The sequence below is a fragment of the Dreissena polymorpha genome, chromosome 6, assembly GCF_020536995.1.
Source record: "Dreissena polymorpha isolate Duluth1 chromosome 6, UMN_Dpol_1.0, whole genome shotgun sequence".
NCBI classification, from domain to species: domain Eukaryota; kingdom Metazoa; phylum Mollusca; class Bivalvia; order Myida; family Dreissenidae; genus Dreissena; species Dreissena polymorpha.
The window spans coordinates 84129559-84151356 of record NC_068360.1 but is presented as its reverse complement, the minus strand read 5'-3'; the positions used below and the strand labels follow the sequence as shown (position 1 = coordinate 84151356).

The following is a 21798-nucleotide window of genomic DNA, read 5'->3' as shown; positions in this document are numbered from 1 at the left end:
AGGATGTTTATGTGTGCTCATTAAAATGCTTAAATGGTCAGCGGACGGTCATTTAAAACATATAAATTGCACATTATATTTAGCGCACGGTCGTGTCAAACATGTGGCATACAGGTATATTATTTAGCGGACGGTCGTGTCAAACAAATTGAAAATGCCATTTAGCTGACGGTCATTGCAAATATACTGATTCGTTCTCCCACTTTTAGATGCGCGTGTCCGCAACATGGCGACTGTCATGTTTACTGATGATCGTCCTTCACTTTCACTCATCTCATCAGTCAACTACCGCCGCCACCACCAAGATGTCTAATGAGAGTCCTACAAACCCAACAACATCGAACGCGACTACCAAGACCAGTACACTAAAGCCGATTGACAACAACGACACGGAGCAAGGAACATCACTTGATCCGTCGCATAGCAACTTCTCTACCACCACCAAGAAGCCGGACTCGGGCCACCATTCGTCCACCTATGAACTCGTGCAGGTTCACTGGGAGCACGTCAAGGACCCATTGGTGTTCACAATCGTCGTCATCGTCGCTGGACTCAGTAAGATCGGTTTCCATCAATCGCACTTCCTGTCATCTAAAGTCCCCGAGTCATGGTAAGATCGCGTTCTTTTACTTACGTTTCCATGAAAATGTAAAATTAAAAATACAATCTTAAACACGTGGTTCTTAAGTTAAGGACGGTCTAAATGCCAATTAAAATGAACAATAATATACTGTATCGAAACAAAATGAATACCCCAATTGATCAGTGAAAATAATAGTTCAATATTGCTTTTGCACGCACTTCGAACCGGATGCAATCTGATTTAATGATTTCCTATTACGTGTACGTATATACAAATATTCCCAGAGTGTCCCATATACTTTCAAACCTAATATGATGGTCGAACCCCTCTATTATAAAAGGAAACACTACCATTATTTAGAAGAGATGTTATAGAATAATATCTGTTTAACTTGCACTTAATATCATTAACATCATCATCTTAATTTCTCCGAGTCGCGTTCTACTACTCGCGCTTAATGTCCCAACACTTCTTTACAGGGTCTGCGCTGTTTGCTTAAAGGAATTTCTGTAAGATATATTCTAAATATAGAACTTAATATACTAGATATCCCTAATTTGGAAATAAATTGATCCAATTTAGAAGGATGGGAGAGTCCACTAGTAATAAATGGGTATATAAATAGCCATTTTCTGCACAGTCGAACAAGAAAGGATTCTTGATACCACCGCATGCATTCGCCATCTTTATTGTAGTTTTCTAATCTGCAAAGCGCCACATTTTTGGAAGATAAAGTTTCGCAACAGTCTTAAATAAACGTAAATTTGTTATAAAGGTAAATAACATGTAACTTGATTCAGGCGGTCGCGGCACGACATAATGCGATTTAATAATTATCAATTTCAGTCTCTGTTTAAACGTACGAAAAAATCATATCACGTGAGAGTTAGGTAAAAAATTTAACTACTAATAGAAATCTGCCTGATCTCCATTTAACATTATTGTATTAGTTGTTTTAATTTTAAAATTATCATGCAAATATTAAAGAATGTAGCACAGAGTCGCAAACTTGATATTAAGTAAAGAGAATATGAACGAAGTAAAAAAATGATCGAAGATTCAACCTGGGATACAAACAAGTTAAGATTGGCACACAAATAAGATTCGGTCGGGTTAGTCACGCTTTGTTTTTATTTTTTGTGAGGTTTGTTCTTAACGAGCATCATGCTATTTTCAATCAGTATGGGAACTTTAAAGATATGTATATAACAAAATGTAGATATTATATATTTTTTATTAATTATATAACTAAATCATTATTAAGCATGTGGAACTTGTTCTAGATCTAATTTTCGCTTGTCATAATAGCAGAGTAAAAGCATATCAAACTTCCTGCAACGTGATCGCGTCAAGCCGTTTAAACGATTACCCACAACAATAGAGAGGAATACGGAGAGCTTTATTCACCATACCCAGGTTACATTACACTAAACAAGTGGGCTATGCTGGGCTGTATTCTCTAAATAAATCAACATATTTTACACGAAGGCATGTTTTACAGGTTAGACAGCTATTCTGGTTTTACCTTTTCGGGATATTGATAGGGTAAGCAAAGAAGTTCACTTTTGAATCACTGAAATATTATATAGTAAAGTGACTATAGTAAAAACTTGCGCTGAAACGGGTAACAACTAGAAAACTGCCGAAAAAAGATGGTGCAAGCACAGTCGATTTCGATTTGTGTCGAGATCTTCCTTGCGTACATGCCATCTCTGTTATTGCTTAAAGCGATTCCCTTTAAAAAAAGGCGTGGTTTTGGGGGGAATGTAAGTGCATCTATTTTCCGCGTAAAATTTTCGTTTTTGCATTTTAGCACATAAGCAAAATATCAGGAATATCGTGACATAGCTGTAACTCCCAAGCTAAAAAGCGCGCATAATATAAACACATGACACACAAAAACAATAGATGCACATTAAACTAAATTGGTATTAACTCATTTTTCAAGTAATGTTACGCATTGCATGGTATGCAAACATACACTTCAAGCAAGATATTTTTTTTCAAGCATTGCTACAAATGCATAGATATAAAGTCATTCAAAACAAATAAGATAATGACATTCTGAAATCCAAAGTAAAGCATGTTAAACGTTCATTAACATTTCTGAATGGCCTTTTGCTTAGATTGGATGATAGTGTACCAAACAAAACTGTCATTAGATAAATAGTTCTGATAACAAATTGAACTTCAATCGCCCAGTAAATAGTATGATGGTATCACTAGTCAATAGGGTTGGCATATTTACCGGTCAATTGAGTATTGGCCGGGCCGGCGGTCAATACCCGGTTAAAACCGGTCAATACTGGTCATTACTGGTCTTTACTGGTCAATACTTGTCGATTGAAAATTGTAGCATTTAAACATTACAAAGGAGCCATTTTATATTAAATCAATAATTATTCTGTAATTGATAAACTTTTTTCTGAGTTATTTATTGTGAAAAAAATCTTTAAAGCTGTAAAAAGTTACTTCTTTATTATTTATGGAAAAAGCCTCAAATACATAAGGACAAAGGCAATATCTTTATCTCAGTGTATCGCATCTGTTACTAAAGTATTATTACTATTGTAGGTACCATAGCATTTCACTTATCTATTGATATATCTTTTTGATAAGCAGATGGACAAACAGAACTCTTGTGTATTCTAGGGTTATAAATCTGGCCTCTTAGTTGGTTATAAAATGCATGCAGTGTTATGTCTCTGATATGGACAATTAAGCAAATCTGCCCTTAGGCACTCACACAAAAGAAGATTACATTGTACTTGCTATTAATTTAATAGTTACTTCTAACTTGTTTTCTTTCTGTATTAAGAGGGTTTTTCCCCTTTCATATTAAAAAGTTCAATTGGTATTCAAATGAATAAACAATCAAAGTTCTTGATTTTGCCAACAAATAATGTTTTCCAATTGTGGGTCTACCCTTTTTTCAATTATTTTTTTCTTTTAATAATTATTTCTTATTATTTTTTTATATTCTTATATCAATAAAAAATAAGTTTTTGTTTTCACTATTTTGTTTAAAAAGCATTTAAAGAAATCAATGCAAGAATACATGACAAGTAAGGATTGTGTCAAAAAGGTGTCATTTAAGGCCCTATTATCAGTTTTGGGTGCCCCAACCTGTATATGTGAAAAGACTGTTAGAAGACTGTGGGGACAGTGGGGTATGAGGAACAACTCATACACAGTTCAGGTTCTTGTTGAATCAAGCACAGAATTGACATGACGCCGTATCTATGATCACTCCGCCCACTTAATTACGTGGCTCAGCGGGTAGCAAACCTAGACAAGCTAACACCAAAATGGCTTCATTGCCTATATACTGCATGTAGATAAACGCGATATTCCGGGTTATTTTTGTCTGCACATGTGTAGATACCGTTATTAATATAATATATCACGTGTCACCTTCTAATAACATGTATAATGGCAATAAAGTGCATAACTATCAGAGTAATAAAACACAGCACAAATTAGGCCTCATGCTGGGTTTTATTTCTCTGTAAATAATGCAGATGAACCTCGCTTCTGTATATTAATGACCTAGGAACTGATATAACTATTTAAAAAAAACGTGAAATATCATGTGATAATCAGATCGATAACATAAACTATTTAAATCTGCTAGTATATCCGATAAAAATATATTATAATTGTCTTTGACAGTGTTGACGTTCAGTTGTTCGTGGTGACGACCGCATGCATTTATACATCTATTACACTTCTCAAGATCTCTTTTCGGCTTTGGAAACGATATAAATTAAATGTCACCAACTAATCTTTCAGGATATCGATTGCCCGAGTTAAATAGTCCCCATCGACACCGTTGGAAAACAAAAGAAACTCGCTAAAGTAAAAGTGAACCTATACACAGCTTGTCTAGAAAATGGCGGACAGTTCGTTGCTAACTAACGCGCCCGATCAATCGATCGCTGATTGGTAGATCAGTTCTTAGATAAGAACTTGATTGACAGGCGGCGTCATGTCTATTGCTTTAAATTAGAAAGATTTGACTGGTGTTGGATACAGAAAGGTTAAAGATAATACGATCATTTTATAAAGATTTGTTTTATTTCGAAGTGCGGTACTTGACAACGCCGAGAAGTTCATCCTGAAAAATATTTAATACCATTTTGTAACCTAATATCTCAAAAATGTTTGCTTATACCGTGAAGTGAAACCATCTTTACCGAACTGTAAACATGTTCATAATGTCCATTTCATAAACTTACATACATCTATAATAAGCCATGCATAAAAAACTAATAACTATTTATGATAATTGTTCACTTCCATTATGATTCTGTGAAATTCTATACTACATAAAACATTAGTTTTTTTAATCGCTCATCTTATAAGCTTGAATTCGGCATTGATGCGAACATATGCAGTTTACCACTAAATTTTAACGCACTCGTCTCAATTGCGGTAACATAAGGTATCGCAAACCAACATAATTAACCCATTAATTGATACATGCCTAGTGTACTCTCCGATCCTGCTAAATTGGATCAATTTATATCCAAAATACAGGGATGTATAGTATATTTATTTCTATATTTAGAATGCTTCTTACAGAAATAAATATACTAGACATCCCTCATTTTGAAAATAAATTGATCCAATTTAGAAGGATGGAAGAGTCCACTAGGCATAAATGGGTCAATTGTCGACCAGTGGTAGTAATTAGTTTTTAAAATTACATTTTTAGCATTGAATCAACACGTAAAAATAAGATTCAGGTTCAATAAGGTTTACGGAACAGGTTCATCATGGTCGTTCATCAAAAAGGCATGGTTGCGTATCCACCAGTTTCAATAGCCAGTTTAATGTGATGATGTTCTAAAACTTGCGAGAGCATGTTTAATGGCTGTAATTTAAGTTCATGTTATGGTCAATGCGGTCACAGAAGTGTAAGTAGCCAATTAGTACTCAGCACAATGTTTCTTTTGCGCTAAGACCTTTTGCAATAATTGAATGAAATAAAATGGTACACTTCTAATTGAGTTTTCCTTTGAGGTATTTACTCATTGGTATTTCATGATATATTTTTTGTCTTTGGGAGTAAACATTTCAAACTATGTCAATTTAAGTTAAACCTCTATAAAATAAATAAAGTATTATAAGATACACCTCTATAAAATAACTATAAAGTATTTTTTCATTAATCTTATTAAGTAAAGCGCCGTAATAAATATCAAAAACATGCTTCATCTTTCATATGTTTTAAATTCGATTGTGCATAGAATCATATTTATTCTGATCAAGCAGTCGTACATGCTGAATTCTCGCATATAACGCCGGCTAACATCAGGCCTCGAGATAAGACGAGATCTCCCAAAGTCATTTTTGAAATTTTCAATCTTAATATATGATAGATCTTTAAAAAAAAGTCGTATGAGTCCAACATTCGTAACGGTACTGTTTATCGGAAACAAACCTCTGCGCATTTTTAAATGATTGGAATTCCAAATTAGTACTAAAGTGTTAAGTGCATACTTGACTATTGGTTCGCAACTGTAGTCAATCCCACTAATCCAATGTTTTATCTGCTAGTTGCATTTTAAAAAAATCAGTAAATAACTTTATACATATTAACAAGACCAAACATAAATCTACTTTTCCTTCTTAAAAAGATGTATAATAAAGTTAAGCCTTCTCAATCAGTTCTGAATAAATGTATACATATAACTATAAAATAAACCACATGTAACTGAATTTTAACGTCCATTTCCTTATCACTCCCGCGTTTTTTTATTTATTCAACTTAATTTTGCTATGTGTCTTCTAAGAACGTTTAATTAAGTTTCAAGAACAATCAGCTTGTCTGTACTAAATCTCCAAATTCGGAGATGTTAACGTACGTTTTCGTGAACGGTAAACATTAAAAACAAAATTACCCATGCGGTACTAAAGTTACAAAAAAACCGTCTAAAAGCCAATTTAAATAAATAATAATGTATTGTATAAAATAATTTAAAATAAACAATAATGTATTTGTAAAAAAATAAAAAGAATTGTCCTTACGGAATCCATTCGCACGAATTGAAATGTGAATATGACGTTTTCGCAGCAATTTTTGAACCTGGCACATTTTACGCTTACTTACCGATGTTTCGTATTTCATGCACGTTCACCGTAATTTCATCAAACTGATTTTTCTACTATCAACATATAAAATGATGGTCTAAACGCGACGATGATATTTATCTGGATGCAGAATCAACGGGGTTGTCAAGGGGGTACACACGGGCTAGATAAAATGTAAACACGCCGTTAAGAACTTTAATTTTGCAAATATCTCAAGTTATTGAAATACATGTGCAAAAATCGTTAGTGCATAAAAGACGGTTTTCTTGCAGTTTGTGCCGATATCTTAAGGTATACGAAACAAATCCTTTAATGCGTCTGAAATCGGTGACAAAATTTCACCTTTCGTAACGCATAGTCGTCCAGAATACATGGACCTTTTCAACAAGAACACAGGCTTTTTAAATAAAGTAATTCTGATGTATGTCAATTGCCATAAGCAGCACGAAAAATCTGTATTTAATGCACTAGTTGATTTTTTAAGAAAAATTGTTAAAAACAGTTATTTGGGAAAAAATCAGCACTTACCGGTGTGTTACATCCAATAACGTCGAATTTGGAAAACCGAACAAAGTCACGTGATCCTGCACCCTGTTATGATGATTACAAATCATGTGTTCCAGTGGAATAACGTTTTTTGATTTTATGCTTTCCGGTGGTTTATAGAGAAATATCAGTGAATTAAAACTGATAATTTCACTGTTTCAAACAATGAAAATTATCAGTGAAAAATTTCGATAAGTTTCACTGTTTATGTTAAATGACGTCATTTTTTTGACGAAATGACGTCATTTTCCCAGCGAAATTCTTTAGTTAAACTCTTTAACAATGTATATAAACTGTGAAAAAAAAAGCATCAAATAAAAAGAAAATTTGTTGGGTTCGGTGTATTTTCGATTTTAATTCACTCGTGATCATATAAAATATATTTTTTCTATGATCACTTGTAAATTAAAATCGATAATCCACCGAATCCAACAAATATCCTCTATATTGTTAACGCTATTATGGATTGGAATTTTGATGTTCGTTGTTTTACTTATGTAAAGTTTGACATTATTTGAAAAAGAAAGTAAATTTGCGATTAAATATATGTTTAAATGATAAGTAATATGTATTATTGTATACATGTTGTTCAATCATCCATTAAACGGTAAAGGAGGTACAGTCAATTTTCGGAAGGTTTTGGTATAACTACAGAAACGTTACATGACCCGTATGGTTACACATCACTAATTATATTTTTTTTCAGTTTTGTAAATAATTTGCTTGATTAAATTCATGGTGCGGTTATTTTCAGCACATGTCCTTTCATGTGCATCCATCTATCGTAATAATCTTTCATAATGACATGAACAATTTTCAGCATGTAAAGAGGAACGCCATATGAGATGATTTATTAAAAGATCGGTTTATTTTACGATTAAAAGTGTATCTTCATTAGGCGAAGATATTATGAATTAATATACCTTAAAAAAATGAAATTATTAATAACATTAGACATGTTTAAATTAAAGAGTTCTTAATATGTTATATTCAAATCATCGTACGTAGGATATGATTGTAAAATATTTAGTTGTTGACCTGTGAACAGAAATCAGTACCGGTATATAGTGTTACGATTGTTCTCAGTAAATTAGGTTTTTTGTTAGTTTCAGTTTTGCTTGCATATTAAACAGTCAAACATCTTAACAAAATGAGTCGCGTTCTGAGAAAACTGGGCATAATGCTTGTGCGTAAAGTGTCGTCCCAGATTAGCGAGTGAAGTCCGCACAGGCTAATCAGGGACGACACTTTCCGCTTTTATGTTTTTTTTAGTTTCAATGAAGTCCCTCCTTACTGAAAATCAAGTTTAGGCGGAAAGTGTCGTCCCAGATTAGCCTGTGCGGACTGCACATGCTAATCAGGGACGACATTTCACGCATAAGCATCATACCCAGTTTTCTCAGAACGCGACTCATATGTTCTACAATGTATATTGATAACAGCAAGTAACATGTACTATTATTCATTATTTCAGTGTCCTAATCATAATCGGCGTCATATTTGGTCTCATACTGAAGTAAGTTGCAATTTTATAGTTTATTTCTTTAATGTATCTGCGTGCGTGCATGAGTGCGAGCTTGTGTGCGTGAGTGAGTGCGAGCTTGTGTGCGTGCGTGAGTGCGAGCTTGTGTGCGTGCGTGAGTGCGAGCTTCTGTGCGTACGTGTGTGAGCGTTTGTATGTTTGTGTCTTTGTATGGGTGTGTGTATGCACATATATTTCGATTTAATGTGGCCCTTCCGGACCAGAGGCCCCATAATGTTAAGACCAGGATTGTGTCCTAGCACTCCTTCTAGACTCACGAAACTTAGGACGAATTCCGAATAATTGCTGCAATGACCAACTATTTAGTTTCTTTTTAACGTTATTTAATTTTGGTGTTGTCAACTGGGTCAATTTTAGTGCAGCATTTTGAATAAAGGAAGTTCTAAATGAGCTTATTAGCAAATTATAATTAATGTCATTGGAAAATAAAATGTGAACTATTGGACAAACACAACGGGTGACATAATGTTACATCCCTTGACAGATAACTGCGAACAATCTGTTAAGTTACAAATAGTTAGCCAATCACCCCAATGTTAATTTTATTAAAAATTCGAATTCGTTGCGTAAACTTAGAATGGTCTTCATAGGGTTTCTGGTAGAGCATCATTACAATAATATAGTCAAAGTATAATATTTCGATTTATAACGGTGATATTATGCAACTATATTTTGTGCCATTTGTACAGATTATATATTATTACTTTATGTTTTAAAGTACAAAGATATAATGACCCATCTAAAGAGAGTTATACAAATGAATTTATCCAACCTCAGGGAAATATATAGATGCTATCGTCCAGCTAGAGAGAATTTTAAACGATTATATCGTCCAACTATATGGGCTCATAAAGTTCAACTGTATTTTTGCAGGTTTACCAACACCTCCGACAAGATAACGCTGTATGCCCCGCACGAGTTCTTCTTGTATCTACTTCCGCCGTAAGTACGAGTTTAACCATTCGGACAATATTTTTGCGTCTTACCTTTATAATTGCGTGTACGAATTTTAAAGAAGATACATGGTCGTATTGGCGGGGATGTAACGTCGTAGTACGAGTGACGTTGGTGGATGTGTCCGTACGCGTAACTTAGCCTTGAATTAAGTAATAGCATCGTTATAACGTAATAAATACGCTGAAATACGAGTTTCGAAGTCGCCTGACGAGAAAATATCCCAAACATAATTAAATTCTACTTAAAATGTGCTCATTGTTCTTATACAAGACTGCGTTGAAAATGTTTGTGATACATGCATATTGCATAATGTTATTATGAAAACTAATATGTTTTACAGGGTTTATGTAGATTGCATGTGTCGTAAAGTATTCAAGACAGCGTTCAAAACGTTTGGTATACATGCATATTGCATAATGTTATTATGAAAAATAATATTTTTATAGGTTTATTAAGATTGTATGTGTCGTAAAGTATACGTAAAACGATATAAGTTTGATGTACTTGAAAGCACTATATATTTAAAATGGGATCCAACTGTAAAACTCATCCGTCTGTTTCCGTTTGTTTGCGTCTTTTCCCGTCTGTTCCCGTTTGTTTATATTTTGATTGCAAATGGCACGGTGCGATGCGGCTAAAACATGTTAGTTTTATAAAAAAAATCGTTCTATGTTGATTCTTAACCAAGCTGCAATCCGACACTTGTTATGAAAGGTTTCTCGCTAGTTTCTCCTTTGCTTAGACTTTTGGATAAGAAAAACTTCACATTAAATCGTTCAGAATTTAGTAAATACGAATAGCTATAATAGTTTAAAAATCACACAATCCGTAATAATGTAAGTGGTCGTTACAAAATAGTCCTTATTAACTACAAAACCTGTGTTTATTTAAAACTTAAATTGTTTAATATAACGTCTTATATTATCGAAATTCTCAGATATGCCTTGTAAATGTCTTAAATTAGAAGAAACTAACGAAAAACTTGCGACGGTGATATAAGCCACCGCAGATTCTTAATCAACACTAACAAATATATTGTTAAGTGCTTTATTTATTAAATTAAGTATGCGTTGTAAACGGTATCATCTGTAATAGCGGAGTGTGCAGTCGTGCATATGAATAAGACCTGACCTAATTATATGCGAACATATTTTGAAAGAGTGACTACGTCTCATAATAAAAAAACGCGTATATTCAATTTCAATATTGGGCATGAATTATTTAGTCATTAATTCATGTAAATGGTTATGATTGCGAGGAAGCATGCCGAAAATATTATTTCATGTTTGTCAAATGATGTTAATGCGTTTTTAATGCATTTTTTTCCGATAAACAAGTGTAAACTGCATATTTAACAGGATGTATTTAGTAGTATATACTGGTATATCTTTCAACTGGTGGATACTGAACCATAAAACCGGTGTTTTTTTAAGTAAATAATAGTTTTGGTGTTCTTCTTGAACTTACAATTCACCTATCCCACAATACACGATAAAAAAGAAAGAAAAAAGAAATTCAACATGAGTTTTGTTTTTTTAAAAGGACACTTCCATTGCATACATATTCACATATATACAATAATATGGGGAAAAATTTACTGAAAGTATTAACATATATTTAAAATTAACATTTATAGAAAAGTAATCGAGAGAAAAGTTGATGAAATCGTTATTCGCATTTTATGATTAAAATAATTATGTGCTGTTTTCATTTAAACAACAATATGCTCTTTGCTTTAAAAATGACTTTTTTCACCTATATGTTTAGTTAATTTCTATTTTAGAATTATATTGGAGTCTGCCTTCAGTTTGTATGATCGAACTTTCGTAGACAATTTAGGGGGAGTCTTGCTGTTTGCCGTTTGGGTGAGTACTATCATGATGATGATGATGATTATAATGAAATAATGATAATGATGGTGAAATAATGAATATGATGATAATGATGAAATAATGATGATGTTTTGTTGTATATGATGATGATGATGATGATGATGATGATGGTGATGATGATGTTGATAATGATGATGTTTTGTTGTGTATGATGATAATGATGATGGTGATGATGATGATGATGATGATGATGATGATGATGATGATGATGATGATGATGATGATGATGATGATGATGTTTTGTTGTATATGATGCTGCTGCTGCTGCTGATGATGATGATAATGACGACGACAACGACGACGACGATGATGATGATGATGATGATTATGATGATGATGATGATGATGATGATGATGATGATGATGATGATGAATTAATGATGATGTTCTTGTTGTTGTCTATGATGATGATGATGACGCTTTGTACATTTATTTTCAAAACACTTACACTGTATACATCAATTGTGTGTTTAATGTCATAACAATCTTTTTTTACAATTATGTTTATTTAATCAGTGGGATTTCTATAAATAACACTGTTTTTTCTTGTTTTCTAGGGGACAATACTCAATTGCTTCCTCATAGGTAAGTTGTTGGTGTTTCAGAGATTAAATTACAATTTGGATTGTTGAAAACTAAATATTTCATAGACGTAGAAAACTCAAAATTTACTATGCGTCCGACGATCAACGGTTATAAGATAACTTACACAATAGCTTACACAAGTATTAATACTAACTAAAAAAATAAGCGAACAAAAATGTAAGCATGTTGATAAATTAGTTTCTTTTTGTCTTTCAGAATTAAACTGTTAATCTTTTGACCTTTTTGCTTATATGTAGGATGTTATTAAGGTTCATTGTTAGTCTTATGGTCGTTATGAGTTTTAATATACTTTGCACCACGTGCTTTAACATATTCGAGTTCTAGTTAATTTCCTCTAAAGCTTATTATGATTATAGTACAGCTTCAAAATAATTGTATTGGCATGGCAGCGTTAAAACTGTCTTTGTAATGAGGCTTACTTAAGTACTGTAGAATATTCACGCCTGTCGCAAGGGTAGAACTTTCATGTGTATTCAGGCCTGTCGCTATGGTAGAACTTTCATGTGTATTCAGGCCTGTCGCAAGGGTAGAACTTTAATGTGTATTCAGACCTGTCGCTATGGTAGAACTTTCATGTGTATTCAGGCCTGTCGCAAGGGTAGAACTTTAATGTGTATTCAGACCTGTCGCTATGGTAGAACTTTCATGTGTATTCAGGCCTGTCGCTATGGTAGAACTTTCATGTGTATTCAGGCCTGTCGCAAGGGTAGAACTTTCATGTGTATTAATGACCTGCTGTTGTGTGAATATTAAGTCCTGTAGATATGGTAGAACTTTTATGTGTATTAAAGACCTGCTTTTGTGTGAATATTCAGGCCTGTCGCTATGGTAGAACTTTTATGTGTATTCAGGCCTGTCGCTATGGTAGAACTTTCATGTGTATTCAGGCCTGTCGCAAGGGTAGAACTTTCATGTGTATTAATGACCTGCTGTTGTGTGAATATTCAGTCCTGTTGCTATGGTAGAACTTTCATGTGTATAAAAGACCTGCTGTTGTGTGAATATTCAGGCCTGTCGCTACGGTAGAACTTTCATGTGTATTCAGGCCTGTCGCTATGGTAGAACTTTCATATGTATTAATGACCTGCAGTTGTGTGAATATTCAGGCCTGTCGCTATGGTAGAACTTTCACGTGTATTACTGACCTGCTGTTGTGTGAATATTCAGACCTAACACTATGGTAGAACTTTCATGTCTATTAATGACCTCCTGCTGTGTAAATATTCAGACCCGTCGCTATGGTAGAACTTTCATGTGTATTAATGACCTGCTGTTGTGTAAATATTCAGGCCTGTCGCAATGGTAGAACTTTCATGTGTATTAATGACCTGCTGTTGTGTAAATATTCAGACCTGTCGCAATGGTAGAACTTTTATATTGTATTAATGACCTGCTGTTGTGTGAATATTCAGGCCTGTCGCTATGGTAGAACTTTTATGTGTATTCAGGCCTGTCGCTATGGTAGAACTTTCATGTGTATTCAGGCCTGTCGCAAGGGTAGAACTTTCATGTGTATTAATGACCTGCTGTTGTGTGAATATTCAGTCCTGTTGCTATGGTAGAACTTTCATGTGTATAAAAGACCTGCTGTTGTGTGAATATTCAGGCCTGTCGCTACGGTAGAACTTTCATGTGTATTCAGGCCTGTCGCTATGGTAGAACTTTCATATGTATTAATGACCTGCAGTTGTGTGAATATTCAGGCCTGTCGCTATGGTAGAACTTTCACGTGTATTACTGACCTGCTGTTGTGTGAATATTCAGACCTAACACTTTGGTAGAACTTTCATGTCTATTAATGACCTCCTGCTGTGTAAATATTCAGACCCGTCGCTATGGTAGAACTTTCATGTGTATTAATGACCTGCTGTTGTGTAAATATTCAGACCTGTCGCAATGGTAGAACTTTTATATTGTATTAATGACCTGCTGTTGTGTGAATATTCAGGCCTGTCGCTATGGTAAAACTGTCAATGTATTAATGACCTGCGGTTTTGTGAATATTCAGGGGTGTCGCTATGGTATAACTTTCTGGTGTATAAATGACCTGCAGTTGTGTGTATATTCAGACCTGTCGCTATGTTAGAACTTTCATATGTATTAATGATTGCAGATGTGTGAATATTCAGACATGTCGCTATGATAGAACTTTCACGTGTATAAATGACCTGCAGTTGTGTGAATATTCAGGCCTGTCGCTATGGTATAACTTTCACGTGTATTACTGACCTGCAGTTGTGTGAATACTCAGGCCTGTCGCTATGGTAGAACTTTCACGTTTATAACGGACCTGCTGTTGTGTGAATATTCAGACCTAACACTATTGTAGAACCTTCATGTGAATTAATGACCTGCTGTTGTGTAAATATTCAGGCCAGTCGCTATGGTGGAACTTTCATGTGTATAAATGATTGCAGATGTGTGAATATTCAGACCTGTCGCTCTGGTAGAACTTTCTTGTGTATTAATGACCTGCAGTTGTGTGAATATTCAGGCCTGACGCTATGGTAAAACATCCACGTGTATTACTGACCTTCAGTTGTGTGAATACTCAGGCCTGTCGCTTTTGTAGAACTTTCACGTTTATTACTGACCTGCTGTTGTGTGAATATTCAGACCTAACACTATGGTAGAACTGTCATGTGTATTAATGGCCTGCAGTTGTGTGAATATTTAGGCCTGTCGCTATGGTCAAACTTTCATGTGTATTAATGACCTGCTGTTGTGTTAATATTCAGTCCTGTTGCTATGGTAGAACTTACGTGTGTATTCAGGCCTTTCGCTATGGTAGAACTTTCATGTGTATTCATGGCCTGCAGATTTGTGAATATTCAGACCTGTCGCTATGGTAGAATGACCTGCAGTTGTGTGAATATTCAGGCCTGTCGCTATGGTAGAACTTTCATGTGTATTAATGACCCGCAGTTGTGTGAATATTCAGGCCTGTCGCTATGGTAGAACTTTCATGTGTATTAATGACCTGCTGTTGTGTGAATATTCAGGCCTGTCGCTATGGTAGAACGTTCATGTGTATTAATGACCTGCAGTTGTGTGAATATTCAGGCCTGTCGCAAGGGTAGAACTTTCATGTGTATAAATGACCTGCAGTTGTGTGAATATTCAGGCCTGAAGCTATGGTAGAACTTTCATGTGTATTACTGACCTGCAGTTGTGTGAATATTCAGGCCTGTCGCTATGGTGGAACTTTCATGTGTATTACTGACCTGCAGTTGTGTGAATATTCAGGCCTGAAGCTATGGTGGAACTTTCATGTGTATTTATGACCTGCTGTTGTGCCAATATTTAGGCCCGTCGCCATGGTAGAATGTTCATGTGTATTAAAGACCTGCTGTTGTGTGAATATTCAGGCCTGTCGCTATGGTTGAACTTTCATGTGTATTGATTACTTGCTGTTGTGTGAATAGTCAGGCATGTAGCTATGGTAGATCTTTCATGTGTATTCATGATCTGCAGTCGTGTGAATATTCAGACCTGTCGCTATGGTAGAACTTTCATGTGTATTAATGACCTGTTGTTGTGTGAATATTCAGACCTGTCGCTATGGTAGAACTTTCATGTGTATTAATGATCTGTTGTTTTGTGAATATTTATGCCTTTCGCTATGGTAGAACTTTAATGTGTATTAATGACCTGCTGTTGTGTGAATATTCAGGTCTTACGCTATGGGGTCTATACCTGGCAGGCGCTATGGAGGACATAGGTTTCACGTTCGTACAGGTTCTCGTGTTCAGCGCTTTGATAGTTGCTGTCGACCCCGTGGCGGTAATTTACATTTCGGAAAATGGGCTTAAAACTATTGTTTCTGATTGAACATTTGGGTTTCCAATACAGTACAATTGCTTTCACTTTAAGACCGCCTTAAAATGACCTTTCATGTATACAGCTTTGAAGGGCTATCTGACTTGAATAGTAATTGTTAAATAGCAATGCCATAATTTTTAGTTGCATTCTCACAATGTGAATATAAATGCGCCACACACGGATTTGACCGTGCCTGATTTTTACGAGTTCAGTGATCACGCCCTTTTGAATTGTTCGTTGTAATTTAATAATATTTCATCAGAGTATCTGTTTTACACATTTCAATAACTTGAGGTATTGGAAAAATAAAGCTCTTAACGGTGTGTTTACATTCTGTCCAGCCCACGTGTAAACTCTGAAAACTCCATTGATTCTGCACCCTGTAGAGGGATTATTTTAGTTATTTGCTTTTCAAAAATATCGACCACAATTTTTAACAAGCGGATTGATATTTTTTGCAATGAAAACACTATTATTTCGGATGCGCAGTTCGGAGTTGGAAAAGGTTATTCAACTGTTGATGCTATACTTGTATTGATATCTATTGTGCAGCATTATTTAAATGAAAATAAACGTTTGTATGTTATATACGTTGATATGTTAAAATGTTTGATACTATAATTATACCACAATGAATGATGTTTGATAATGTTTAAGTCATGTATAAAAGGCAATTGCTCAGAGTAATGAAAGGTATGTATGCAAATGTTAAGTCATGCGTAAAATCGTGTTCATCTCATATAAGTTATTTTAGTTATGCAGTTTGACTGAGGCAAGGGGAGGTAATGTCGCCGACTTTATTTCCTCTATTTGTTGAAGACCTGAACTGTACCTACAAAATAACATTAACTGTGGTTTGGATATAGATGATTTTGTGACGACTTTATTATTATTTGCTGATGACATGGCTATTTAAGGCAATCCACCAGCTGAAGCTCAATCACATCAAGAAGATTATCGATAATTTTCACTGATTATTTTCACTGTTTGAAACAGTGAAATTATCAGTTTTAATTCATTGATATTTCTCTATAAACCACCGGAAAGCATAAAATAAAATAATGCTGTATAAAAATCCATTACCGCTTCGATATAATTTACGTATTCTTGCAATTGATTGTGTTTATTCATATTTGTATTCTTAAATGACAATGTTATGTTATGTTCTGTGAATAGAGGGTTTACTGCATGTGCGCACAGGCTAAGCAGGGACAACACTTTCCGCTTAAATGATATTTTTCGTTTATAGATTGTCTCTTCTTATTAAATATCTAGTTAAGGCGAAACGTGTCTTCCCTGATTAACCTGTGCGGATAGCACAGGCTAACCTGGCACGACACTTTACGCACATGCATTTAACCACTTTCACGTTTACTGTGAAATGACGTCATTTTTTGACGAAATGACGTCATTACAAAGCACAGCTCAAATATGGAATGAGTGATGTATTGGACGTCATCATTGATGACGTTCATTCGAACGAATGATAAAGGGGGCTAAGTTTCGTTAAGCTGGCGAGAATCACTGCGATTTGAGGCGCTTGAAAACTGGTCGAACACGTTTGCTGAAATTTGACATGTATATGGACAAGAATGCGATCTACCTGTTGGCGTAGGCGTTATACCTGGGAAAAATCAAGTTTTCGAGTATTTTGTGTTTAATTTTTTTTCTGCGAAACACAACGCGCGTAGATAAACATTGTGACGTAACGTCATGAAAAGCGCTTAGGCTAGCTTCCATCTTGTTAAGAAACTAAGTTACGCGTTATTAATTCAATATAATATTATACAGTTATGCGTTAAATCTATAAACAACGACGTAATAATTGTGTTTAAATATCAATACGAAGTACACATGCATGTCTTTTGTGCAGATCGAGTGTGGTTGTTTAGATATTCATGACATAAATCTATGTTATTGTGTGCGACGAGTTGAAGAAAGGTTTACACGGCGAGGCTTTCCGAGACGTGTCGGATAAATGTAAGTACACACTGGTATTAACAAGGTATTCTATTTATCCGATAATATCTTTAATATACATGATAATCATGAGACAAATACATTGTTAATTTAGAGTTTAATTATTGAATCAATAAAGAAACTTGAGCAGTAAATCAATTGAGTATAAACAACTAGCTTACCTTAATGACGACAATAATCCAATATAATATAACAATTACAATTATGTATGATAAACACACAATCCGAAATACGTTTTTGCATTCGTTCGATGCTTTAAACAAATAAATAACTGTTAAAAACATCCAGATAATTTAACTTAAAATTGTTTGTTTTGACAAATAAATTACGTCACACAACATACGTCATAAATTGCGCAATCAGTTGCATGCAAAATAAAAGTACGGAAAGCCGGTTTTGAGAAATGTTTATATAGAGTTGCAAAAAAGTATGATATAAACAATAACAGACGATAGAGTGGTGACGGACTTCTCAAAATAGCATTAATTGAAATAGTTTCATGTATATTAAAATATCTGTGATATCTTTGGATACCATCATCAAATACACAGAAAAAATAAAATACAATGTAAGTATCACGTGTACTTGAATTTGTCCGACGAGTTGAAGAAAGGTTTACACGGCGAGGCTTGCCGTGAGCAACACATCATTAGCAGCATAAAGTGCGTAACAAATAAACAAAATAATCAAACATAATTATAATTTCACGTAGCACATTAAAATATCTATTGCAAATGACACCGTTTTGTAGCGAAATTTGATGACTCAATTTCAGCTTTAACAAGAGTTATAAAAATACTTAATTAAGTATAAACGTCACGCGTATCTAAATGACATCGTTAATCCAATGTTTGTAACAATAAGTTGACTACTTTAATCCAAAGTTTATAACAAACACCTTGAAACGATATGCACTTCCACCTTTATTAATCCATGTCTTTGTCGAAACTTAGTTCAAACCACACAATTGTATTGTATTTCTATCTATGTTTACATTTATGCATGATGAACACACAATCCGAAACACGTTTTGCATTCGTTCGATGCTTTAAACAAATAGTTTACAGATAAAAAACACAACGTCCGCGACATGTTCTTAAATTCCAGAGAGTGTAAATAAAACTGTTGTGTTTCGTCACCGAAATGACGTCACACAATGTACTGCGTAGTACATTTCGTAATATAAAATCAAAGCGCTGATTGCATTGCAAAATGAATTCAACACTATCTTGAACGCAACGCTATAATGATGTTTCAATAAAATACACAGAATTTTGTAAACACAGAAAAAGGCTTAATGCTAGTCGATAGTGTTTAAGATGGGGATGTCCGACACAATGCAGTGGTTTGCTCTTTTCACGTTTTTAATATTATAGTAATGGGAATTGAAGTTCTACTTTTTAAGGTAGCTAATCGAACGGCTTCGAAACAATAAACATGTCTGCGAGTATTATGGTTAATTTCATGTGATGTGTATATTAAATTTTTGCGAGAACTTTGGTTACCATCATTAAATGCACAAAAAGAAATAGGTTCTTAATTTTATTTCATTTCACCACTCATTCCATCCCGCGAAACCCTTAAGGTGTCGCAACTCTAGTATAAGATACGTACGCCACTTGCTTATACTTTAATTAATTTGAAAAATTACAGTAGACAAATAATATGGATAGATCGATCTTTGTGTACTATTTACCACGTTTCTTCTGGGTGTATTATTCAGGTGCTCGCAGTATTTCAGGAGGTAGGGGTAAACAACACGCTCTATTTCCTCGTCTTTGGCGAGTCCCTGTTAAACGGTACGTATACATATCAAACATGATTCGAGACCTACCGATATCTCTTACCACGATCTTCACCGGTTTTACCTTTTCAATATCAGTTTCTAGTCTGTGTTAGCTCTATATGAGCAGGGTCATAGTTCATACTTAATAAGATGCCATCGCGCACGTTTAAAGAAAATACCATTATTTATGTTTTGGGATGCCCTGTTTTCAGACGGTGTGACGGTAGTGATGTATAACGTGATGCAGGTCTTTAACGGTTTCGACACTATCACGGTTGGTCAGGTACGTAACAAATGTCCTTGCAGAGTTGTCATTCTTTGGTCTAACCAGACAATGCAGAGTTGTCGTTCTTTTCTCTCACGTTACGACTCTGTACAGTGGGTTTTGTGAAAAATGTATCTGCAGACTTGTCGTTCTTTGCTTTCACCATACCATTCAGATGTGTCGCTCGTTCTCTAAACACACAATTGTACCGTTAGTTTATGACATAACATGTAAAATAACACTTTTTCGCCGATGTAGAAAAACTACAGAATACGGAATAATAACTATTTTTCAAATTAAATAAACGGGTTATTAATTTTATTTCCAAATATTGTCTATGTTCATTTAAGAAGATGAAATAAGTTGGCTATTCAAGTAAGCCAAATGTCAAAACAATACTGGACTGGTTTGGATTGTTTGTTTTGTTAAGAATTGTATTTCCGCGTGACAATGTGATTGGGGAATATTCATCATAGTTGTTTATGTTCCAGTGTTTTCTGGGCGTGGCCAAGTTCTGTATCGTCTGTTCAGTGGCAACTTTGATTGGTATCGTTTTCGGGCTAATTGCATCGTTCTTAACAAAGTTCACTCACTCCGTCAAAGGTAAGGCATTTGTTACACAAAAAATATTGAGAAAACAATCGACTGACGTGGTTCCAAATGTTTATTGTTAAATGATACAATCATGCAACCAAACAAAGTTGCAGAATGGCTATACGCGGATATATTTGTTCTATCTCACGTGCATGCTATAGCTATCGCGTGAACACGCAATAGAGATAAGTTAATAAAATAATTCTTACGTCCCTTTATGTCAACGTATTTATAATGTATGTAGTTTTCTGTTTTTCAGTTGTTGAACCAATGATTGTTTTTGGCTTCGCCTACATCTCGTACTTGATTTCCGAAATGTTCCAATTCTCCGGAATCGTCAGGTAGTCATATGCGCTTTTTAATATTATTGATACTGCGAATTACTGTGATCTTATACAGTAAATAAGTATAAGTAATGGTTTCTTCATTACTAATCGTTTCAGTATTCACTAATTATATTAAGCCAGAAAAGTTCAGACGTTGGGAGATCAATGCATGTGAACTGGATATGTTTTTCGTGAAATCACCTTTCAGCGCCGTGTTTTTTGGTTCTATACATGTGCAAATCAAAGGAGAACACTGCGAGCAACATTCTCCTTGCAGCGGTTACTTCCCTTCTCATATCAGTCATAACGTTTGTGTGGCTTATTTTGATAAACGTACATACATGAAGAGCGTTGACTATAATTTTGATATTGTTTCAGTATAATTGCATGCGGTGTAGTCTTGGTACATTATGCCTTCCACAACGTGACGAAAAAGTCCAAAAAAGCGATAACATTCATCTCAAAGGTTATGGCGTAAGTTTGCTTCTTATTTGGTTTCACGTACTATCCAACTTTTATGCTCAGTAAAAACGGAACCAAATAATAGGAAATTCAGATTACGTGTTTTAAAACAATTATGTCATTTATGTGCGTCCCAACTTTTATCTATCTGAGAACATGTAGCTAATTAAAAAATGAACATTAACTCTTCGCCCACATGTATTTATTCCTATCACAATAAATTATGCGTATAATGTACGTGTATTTATCTGTATACCGCTAGAAAATGTATTTTACCCAATATTTTTCTTTGAATGCATGGTATATTACATTCTTTCATCTTTTGCAGGAACGCCTGCGA

General features: G+C 34.6%; 1 protein-coding gene across 1 annotated transcript in view; it reads left to right on the top strand.

Moving 5' to 3' along the window:
* The first annotated feature begins 213 nt into the window (after positions 1-213).
* The window catches only part of LOC127836435 (sodium/hydrogen exchanger 3-like), a 38451-nt gene continuing 16866 nt past the window's right edge, over positions 214-21798 (top strand). Inside the window, exons 1-12 of the mRNA XM_052363071.1 lie at positions 214-610; positions 8700-8741; positions 9642-9710; positions 11509-11590; positions 12175-12202; positions 15897-16006; positions 19749-19824; positions 20024-20094; positions 20568-20679; positions 20930-21011; positions 21375-21470; positions 21787-21798. The exon at positions 21787-21798 is cut by the window's right edge and continues 110 nt beyond it. Of these exons, the coding sequence (XP_052219031.1) occupies positions 249-610; positions 8700-8741; positions 9642-9710; positions 11509-11590; positions 12175-12202; positions 15897-16006; positions 19749-19824; positions 20024-20094; positions 20568-20679; positions 20930-21011; positions 21375-21470; positions 21787-21798 (1142 nt within the window). The 5' untranslated portion in view covers positions 214-248. The remainder of the gene's footprint in view (positions 611-8699; positions 8742-9641; positions 9711-11508; positions 11591-12174; positions 12203-15896; positions 16007-19748; positions 19825-20023; positions 20095-20567; positions 20680-20929; positions 21012-21374; positions 21471-21786) is intronic.